Source organism: Brugia malayi, assembly GCF_000002995.4.
Source record: "Brugia malayi strain FR3 genome assembly, contig: Bm_007, whole genome shotgun sequence".
NCBI classification, from domain to species: Eukaryota; Metazoa; Nematoda; class Chromadorea; order Rhabditida; family Onchocercidae; genus Brugia; species Brugia malayi.
In genome coordinates this window covers 364,830-374,335 of record NW_025062284.1, presented here as the reverse complement: position 1 = coordinate 374,335, position 9,506 = coordinate 364,830, and the positions used below count along the sequence as shown (strand labels likewise).

General features: G+C 28.9%; 2 protein-coding genes across 2 annotated transcripts; one reads left to right on the top strand and one right to left on the bottom strand.

The window, feature by feature from the left end:
- Window positions 1–40: 40 nt before the first annotated feature.
- Bma-moma-1 (uncharacterized protein) lies at window positions 41–2,437 on the bottom strand (the record flags this gene model as incomplete). Its single annotated transcript, XM_001892987.2, has 6 exons — window positions 41–102; window positions 675–811; window positions 960–1,056; window positions 1,228–1,282; window positions 1,838–1,957; window positions 2,327–2,437. The coding sequence occupies 6 exons, from the start codon at window positions 2,435–2,437 to the stop codon at window positions 41–43; spliced, it is 582 nt and encodes a 193-aa protein (XP_001893022.2).
- Window positions 2,438–3,161: 724 nt separating this feature from the next.
- Bma-mys-2 (conserved hypothetical protein,hypothetical protein) lies at window positions 3,162–6,826 on the top strand (the record flags this gene model as incomplete). Its single annotated transcript, XM_001892986.1, has 10 exons — window positions 3,162–3,404; window positions 3,716–3,804; window positions 4,286–4,406; window positions 4,692–4,838; window positions 5,142–5,306; window positions 5,407–5,499; window positions 5,632–5,730; window positions 5,982–6,111; window positions 6,213–6,352; window positions 6,596–6,826. 10 exons carry the CDS (start codon window positions 3,162–3,164, stop codon window positions 6,824–6,826), a joined length of 1,458 nt encoding a protein of 485 aa, XP_001893021.1.
- Window positions 6,827–9,506: the final 2,680 nt, after the last annotated feature.

Genomic DNA, 9,506 nt, shown 5'->3' with positions numbered 1-9,506 from the left:
TATGAAGACAGCAGCATTTAACATCTTTCTAAAGATTCACTTATTGTTCTGAATTAGAGGAAGGTGCATCCGCTCGAACTGAATATTCAGGAGGTTCGGGTGCTGAAAATACTGAGTGTATTAATGATAGCTCAAAGAAGACTACAAACTACAAACGAAAAAAAAAATTTCACTTAAGCAATCGTCGTCTAGTTAGATAAAACATTTTTGTATTGGAGACTCATGAGTCATACTCATAAAGTAATCAACACTTACATATCTCCTAATAACCTTGTTTTTTTTTTTTTTACAAATAACCTTACAAAAAAAGTAGAAAACTTCATATAATACGGAACACATTTAGCTTTTTTTTTCAATAAACTTATATTTTCACCATTAGCTCAGTATAAATTCTGTTTATCAAACTAAATATCCAGAAACGAGAAAAATGAGTTTGTTAGAATAAAAAAGTTTTAAATGTTCGATACCGCAGACCCAATATTTCATTAAAAACCACAAAAAGCAAAAATATGTGTAAATAGCGTTTCACAATCAACTTTCCTATTAGCTTATTCTAGTTAGATGTTCTGTTTATCTCCATGAGTACTTCAAACTTCTCACTGTAACAAAGCATACACTACAGCATTGAAACTAAATGTGGATAATGGAACAAAGATAAATAAAAAGTAACTTACAACGAGCAAAATTCTCCCAAGCCATTTTACCATGTTCGAATGCAGTGCGAGTAACAGCAATCGCTTCATAGGGATAACAAAATGCTGTCATCGTTAATAAACCCATCCCAGAATACAGAAATCTGCGGAATACTGACCTAAAAAAGTCCACTTGACAACAATCAGGATTTCCATTAATGCTGAACTAAACAATACTGCACTGGCAGCATTAAAATTCCACCTGTTTTAAATGAAAAGTAATTGCTATATTTCTGAGCAATGAATATAGCAATATTAAAAACTAACTTTTTCATACCAAGAAAAAAACCAGTAAGACCACCAATGGTGATAGCAGCGGCTTTCGGTAATAATCCATAATCTTCTTGCAAAAATCGTTGGAATTCTGCAATTAAACATAATTCCTCTGGAAAGGTTAGCAAACTGTTTCATATCAAATTACTTCCTTGACCAAGCGAATCTTTGAAAGTTTCCATAACTTCATCAGTTACTCTTCATCAGATACAATAAAATTTGAAGATAAAAAATACATACATGAATTATTCGAAGAGCTAACCTTGAGCAGAGTTAAAAACCTTTTTCGATTTCTCCTCAACATTCAGATAGGATTCCTGCAAACGCTTTGCATAAATAATATCTATATGGAATAAATACATCAGAAAATAAAGTGTAATAAGCAACAAGTGCAATGAATTTTCTTGGAAGGATAATAAATAGTAGTATATAATAGTTCGTGAATTTACTCATTCTTATGTTTCCAGTTTCAAGATACAATCATTTGATAATTTACAGATAATTTCCTATATAAATTCGCTTATTTTTTTGACATAAAATTTGATGAAATTCCGCTATTAACCACAAATTATTATCCGCTATTATCACAACAGAAAAGTGATATAGGCTAAGAAAAAGGATAGACATGAGAAAAGGATGAATGGAAAAATGTTAGTATTCTGCATTTAAAGTCTTGAGTAATCTTGATTAACAAAGTTCCAAATGACGGTTACAAACACCTGGAAGTCATGAAAACGATGCATTCTACCGCATAATACATAATTTATTTTTAACTTTCCTTAAACATCTACTTGTGTTCCATCCAGCATCCAATAAATACCTCAAAACATGCTAAGAGTTGCGTGTTGCCCGGTGTATCCAAAAGAAATTACCCCAAAATCTCCAAAGCGTCGTAAAGCAGCACGTCGTAATAATGCCATTTCCTTCTGTATCGACATAGGAAGTTCTTCGACTTCTTTATAGTATGGCTTCTCATCCGAATATATCGGTAACTGTAAAGTTTCTAGCATATATTCATTTATCTCCTCAAGTAGTAATACTCATTAGATAAGTTTCATGAAGTCCAACCTAAGATAAATCATCGGAATTCTTGCATAGATTCAGTTACATATGTCAAAGTATGCAAGAGCAAATTAAAGAGTTGAAAAAAATCCAACTAACTGGCAAGATTTATTAGTTCAGAATACTTGAAATCTAATTCATTAATGAATTGTAAACAGATTTAATAAAACATTTCTCTCATGTAAGCTACCAAATCTTATCCATATTTTGTAACGGTCAGAAAGATATGGAACGAGAGAATAATCAGAATAAATAAAATTGAAACTTTGATTCAGAACAAAATACAATGAAAATCTTACTTCCTGAACAGTGACCATTCGTGCCGGATTCGGTTTGGGTTGTTTATCAGCATTGACTGCTGTCCACCAACGTATAATGGAAGATTTGATATTTTCCAGTGTTTCACTCATCTTATTCGTCCCAGAAAAAGATTGACCTGTGAAATAAACAAATCTCGAATATATTCTTCACTTCTCCTCTTCATTCTCGAGATCAAAGATGAATGAAAAAACGAATCAATTGCATTTGGGGGTCAAAGTTCAGAGTTGTTTCCCGTCATCTTCAATCCTTATAATTAAGACTAGAAACGTAACGTGTCACCGACCAGTATAATCCCGAGATATACCGGTGATTAGCAGTGAAGTAGTGAAGTTCTCAGTAAACTATCACGTCCATTCTCGAAATGATGCTAAACAGGCTCGTATTCGGAATGCGAAAACTGGTCCTTGTCGCGACAAGTGACGTACGTTTGTTTACGGTGAGGGATTACTGGATGTGGCTTTCTACGTGGTAGACATTTTAATAGGTAGTTTCGTTGGCTTCAATACTTTTCTTTTTTTTACGTAGATATTATTTTAAAACTATTTTCAATAACATTCTTTATTTTGTTTATCTACCTGTTTATCATTTTTTGTTTATGCTTTTTATACAGATTACGTTTTTCTGAGTGAATCTTAAATTTTTAAATGTGATCATTGTCTTTTTGTTTTTTTTTTCTTCACGTAACATTTTACGTGGTTATTTTACGTGATTTCTTTCCGTTCGTAATGATTTTTTTTTTCTTTATAAAATTAAATACATTTTTTGCATATGATAACAACTCTGTGCAATATTTATTTAGTGTGTGTTGTCGAAATGAGTAAACGTTCGAAAAAAGATCGTTCATTGCCACCTGCAGCATCACCACCAGAATTGTTAACACCATCAACAGTGCTAAAAGTGGGTGAAGCATTTATTGTATTACGTCGAGCACCGAACAAGAATGGCGTAACGGATGAACGCTGTCTTGCAACGGTCGTGGAAATTCGTGAAGGTGAACAAGCAAGCACATCTGCATCTTCTACTTCGACAATTACAACTACCACCACTTTATCATCGGTGAAATTACTTGTTCTCTGTGTGTTGTATGAATAGTATTGAAATTTTGACATGTAAAGAAAATGATGAGTTAATGTAGAACTCACGAAAACATGCATTACTTATTTGATACTGATTTGTGCTTAAAAAAGAGCACAGCAGAAATTGTAAGAAAATGTATTTTTAAAAAAAAAAAAAAGAATGTGTGTGGAATAGAAATATGAAAAACAAAGAAATAGAAAAGTATATGTCTAATTGATATACATTTTACTTATAGTGATTTTTTAAAAACTAGCAATTTATCCTCTTAAAAAAACAAAAAAATATTTTAGGATGATATGGATGTCTGTAAGGTTTGCACAAATTTATTAAATGATGTGTCGGGTGAAAACGTTTCGGTAGAAGCGGACATTGCTGCAAGGTTTGTAGAATAAAAAAACTTTAGTAAAAAATTTAAAAGTATAATTTAATGCTAAGTTATGCAAAGTGTTGTCATTAACAACAGTTAACAGTTGTAGCAACAAAACTATTTGAGCTATTTGAGAAATGATGAATCCAACTAATAGGGAAAAAGCTATTAATTTTAAAGAGCTAAATGAAATTGGCTGTTATTTAGCAGTTTTACTGCTCTCGCAAAGATTTCCTTTTTGAGTTTTTTTTTTTTTTTTTTTTTCGAGTATGTAGAATTTATATACAATTATTTACCATTGAAAATATTTATATTCAGATTATCAATATATCAAATGTCTTAAAAACACTAAAAATACTTATGCTTCTTTAGAAAGTATTTACGTGAAGGTTTATAACTGTAAGCCATGTGAAATAATTGAAGTTAATATTTACAAATACTTTCTAATTACTTTTTAATAACTCCTTTATTGAATGATTTGTTGTATTTGCAGAAAGGAACAATTTAAGATGTATTATGTTCATTACGATGGCATGGATAGACGACTGGATGAATGGGTGGGAAGAAATCGTATTGTGGCAAGAGCAAATCCGAACGCTTTTACTTCTGTTTTGGTACAAAACATTTGCTATAGTTTGAATATTTCTATCCATGGAATTGACATATAGTTCGTAGTAGGATGAATTTGTTATGTTCTATTGATGGGATGTGGGAGTAGATGATCATTCATTTAGAAATGTAGAAAGTTAGCTAAATCACCTTTCTGTAAATCAAATAAGAAATTATCTATTACTTTCTATTTATTAAAAAGCATTTACTTTCCCTCTTATTATATTACCTAATAGCTCTATATTTGGTGATCACATTTCAGTGTTGCTAATATGCATTTATTTTTGTAGTCGGTACCATCATCGTTAACTGGTACCCTGGAAAGTGGAACGTTAACTCGAAGTCAGCGACGTATACACGAAGAATTTAATCATGTGCAAAGAAGTTATGAAGATATGGATGCAACAACAGCAAAGCTTGAAAAAGAACATGCAGAGGTATTTATTTTTGATGATTTATGCCTATATCATTCGTTAGTAAGCTATCATTCGTTAGTAAGCTACTTGGCTACGTTTGATTATTAGCTGATGTATTGTGTTGAAGTTTTATTCCACTAACAATTAGATTGAAGATTGTTTTTTCAATCTATTTAACGGTGGTTTTGTCATGCTAATATGGACCTCTCAGATATCATTCCCTCTCATTTTGTCCAAAAAAATTTGTATTCTAGAATTTTTTAGTGTTATACTTTATTCATACTTTTGCTTCTCATCATAGACATGTCTTTTATTTTATAACAGATGACAAAAGTAAAAAATATCGACAAGATACGGTACGGTGATTATGAGATAGACGCATGGTACGTCTCACCATATCCGGATGAATATAGTAAGGCAGCAATACTGTACATATGTGAATATTGTTTGGCTTATATGCGAACGGAAGCGGAATACTGCTGTCATATGGTTAGAATCTTTTTTACTTTTTTTGTTTTATCCCATTTAAATTTGTGATATGTGGGATTTTTTGTAAAAGATTCGTTCTTCATTAATATAACATTTGTAGTTACATTACTGTGATCGACGACAACCGCCAGGTGATGAAATATATCGTGACGGGAATTTATCGGTTTATGAAGTTGACGGGAAAACAAATAAGGTGGGTATTTTTCTGATCCAAAATGTCTCTTTTTTAAATTTCTTTTTTTTTTTTGAAATTACGTATTGTCAGTTATAGTCAGTTAGTAATTCTTTTTCGAGTTTTGCTAATGAAATGTGCATTTCTATTTAGGCTTATTGTCAATGTCTTTGCCTGCTATCAAAATTATTCCTGGACCACAAAACGCTATTTTTTGATGTTGAAACTTTCTTGTTTTATGTGCTGTGCGAGGTAAGTAAAGCTTTTATTATTTTAGAAATGAGAGAATTTTAATAATAATTAGTGGTTATAAGGATTCTTTTATTCGGGATACTATGTTTTATTTCTCATTTCAGTGAGAAAGGCATATGTCGAAGTAATTTTGACATTCATTTCATACTCATTGTGATAACAAAACTATCACTCATAGCAATGTCAATAGAAAGGAATTATATTGTAAGGCATGGAATCTGTGTATATTCCATTTTACTGAATCTGTTTAGGTTGATGAAGTAGGCGCTCACGTGGTTGGTCATTTTTCTAAAGAACGACTTTCTGCAAACAATCTTGCGTGTATTATGGTTTTACCGCCGTTTCAACGGAAGGGTTACGGGAAATTGCTTATACAGTTGAGTAAGTTCTATTTTCCCCCATTTCGTGTTATTCTTTGTAATCATTTAAAGTTATAACTGAAATCATAAGTCATTCAATCATTTTTTAATATTTTTTAACAGGTTATGAATTGTCCAGTCGTGAAGGAGTAATTGGAACGCCCGAAAAACCGTTGTCTGATTTGGGGAAAGTTAGTTACCGTAGCTACTGGTGGTGGATATTACTAGAAGCCCTTGATAGGCTGAATATTGATGATGTAACGGTAAGAATGATTCAAAATTAATTGTTGATTTTTTTTTTTTTTTTTTTTTCATACTTTGAAGCTATTAATTGAATTCAATTGATTACCGAGTTTTAAATGTGATAATTGTTGAAAGTGTGAAATCTATGCAGGTGGAATATGCCACTATAAAGAAGTTACTACTGTTCTTGGTATGATTTTTGAAGGGTGAAGTGAGAGAAAGAGAGATGGCATATATTGTAGAATATTGATTTCCGATTTTAGGTATCAGATTTGAGTTCTGCTTCTGGTGTTGCCGAAGATGATATAATTTCTACCTTACAAACAATGCAGTTAATTAAATATTGGAAAGGTGATCATGTCGTACGGATGACAAGACGACTTGTTGAGCACTGCAAATCAATTAGTATGGGACGTCCACCCAAGTTACTTCTTGATCCTGATCTTTTACGTTGGTGGCCAAAGAAACGGCGTCAGATCAGTCATCGCGACTAACTGTCACGTAAAGGCGAGGTCGAATGATTAGCTGAAATGTGCATGAAATTTACGCAAATCAAATACTGAAAAATGTTTTCGCCTGTTACTTGTTATATGAAAAGGTTCTCATCTTTCAAATGTTTCCAATGTATTATTTTGATAAATTTTTTATTATACTATGTTTCAAATATTCCACATGACATTCCGAATATTCTCTAGTTCTAGTTCCTGTTTGTATTAACGATTTATAACTTGCTTATGCTCCTGAAAATATCAGTGAAAATTCTGAATGAATTTGAAATGTTTTTTTTTTTAACAATTCCGGTTAAACACTCTGTAGATGGTTGATCATAAAGTCAAATCCTTTTTTGATATCAATGTTGGCATCTTATTTAAATAACAAATGAGATTTAAACATTGTCCTCTTGATGACTTACCAGCAAGACCAGTGGAGACATCAGGATTAAATTTTTTGTGCTATTACTTTGATAGGTTGTAGCAATTTTTCAATGCTTTAGCATATTCATTAATCTTCCTTCTTCGTTAGACATATCTCTACAGATTAATTATAAAATACAACTATGAAATGAATTAAAGAAGTTACCAAATTATACAACAAATGATGAGATAATTGCTCTTCTAAAATTTCTGAATTTAAAAAAAAAAAAAAAAAACTAAAAAAAAGGTTAAAAAAAAAAAAATTAAATTTCTGAAAACTGATATCAAATTGTTAACAAACTAATACTCATTTCTTGACATTTACATTATTACTCCCATGAAGTGATACTATAAATTTATGCTTTCAAAAGCACTCTGTAAAATGATGGTAGGGTATTATTCTCATGCAGACAGGTTTTTTTTTTCAAAACATTTCGAGATGAAAGCAAATTGAGAATCATTGCTTACCCTTTCTCCTCAATCTTTCCCTAAATTGTTCGAATTGAAATCATGGTTATAGATCAGTCAGATCGCACATCTGCTCTTCAAATATTTATTCATGTTATGTTATAGAGACAATCACAATGTTTTTTTTTTTTTTTTTCTTCTATTTCGGGTAACCAACAATCACTCTTCTATTTCGGGTAACCAACATCATTCCCCTCTTTCCTACCCATCAAATCGAAAACCCATTGCTGCTGCTGCTGCTGCTATCAGTCTTAATTATTATTCAAATATTTTCTTTTTCTTTTTGTCTTTGAAAAAAAAAAAAGTTTGCTTTAATCCAAATATTATTACATAATTTTTTTTTTTTTTTTCTAATGAGAAACTCTTTTCTAATCTTTGATTTTAATTGTTACTTATTTTTGCATAAATTTTACTACAAAATCAAATAGAAGAAAAAAAATTGAATAAAAATTCTTCCTGCAAAGAAACTTATAAAGTGACCAACTTTACTTTTACTTTTTGAATGTTTTTTTTGATGATAAATCATTGTAACGAATATATATTACTTAATAAATTTCATAAATTTAATAGCAAATGCAAAATGATAACTATTTTTTTTTTTTTCATAAATTTACAAAAATTTGATCATTTATTTGGATATTTCAGTTAAAAATGATTACAAAATAAAGTGTAAATCTTAAAAAAAAATAAATAAATAAATAAAAAAGTTTAGAAAAACAGAATAATAATTAAATGAAATATTTTAAATGTTAAAATTATAATTATTAAAGCATAATATAAAAGTATTTATAAGTATAAAAATACACCATCAGATTGTTTCTAAATTATTAAATCTTTTGATATAATCAATTTTTCGATTTTTCTTTTTTGTTTTTTTTTAGGAATTTATAATAAAATAGTTAAAATATTTACCCTAAAATAATATGTAATAGCAAACATAAATGATAGAGAAGCATTTATTTGTAATGTATTATTGAGTTTTTTTTTTTTTTTTTTTAAAAAAATTATTTTAAAAAAAAAAAAGTGAAAATTTAATCGTTCTATTTACATTTCATTGCTATAAAATACTTTTTTGCAAAAAGTATTTTTGTTTATGGATGGAAATTTCCACAAAAACTTAAATTCTTAAAAAACACAAAAACTTAAAAACAAAAACATAAAACTTAAATAATTAAAACTTAAATTCTTTAATTTTTATGACAAAAAAAAAGTAAATTGTAGTGGATGTTAAAATAGTCCAAATAATATATAATAAAAAAAAAAAAAAAAACTGAATTAATTATTAGATTTAACAGGTAACCATATTAATTATAAATTTGTTAAAATAAAATTAAATAAAGTAAATTTTATTTTAGGAAAACAATTTTGATTAATGGCTTTACTCTTAAATCTATTAGAATAAAAGTAAAATTATTATTAAGTGTCAATTATTAGATTTAACTGGTAATCATACTAATTATAAATTTATCAAAATTAAGTTAGATAAAGCAAATTTTATTTTAGAAAAAATAATTTTGATTAATTTTGATTTTGTTTTAAAAAATTTTGATCAATTTTGATTTAAAAAAAAAAAAACAATTTTTGATTTAAATCTATTGGAATAAAAGTGAAATTATTATAACATACAGATTATTATTATTAAGTGTCACATAGCTCTTTTTGAGTTAAAATTTTAAAACTCTTTTTTGAATTAAAATTTTAAAATTCTTTTTGAATTAAAATTTTAAAATTCTTTTTGAATTAAAATTTTAAAATTCTTTTTGGGTTAAAATTTTAAAATTCTTTTTGGGTT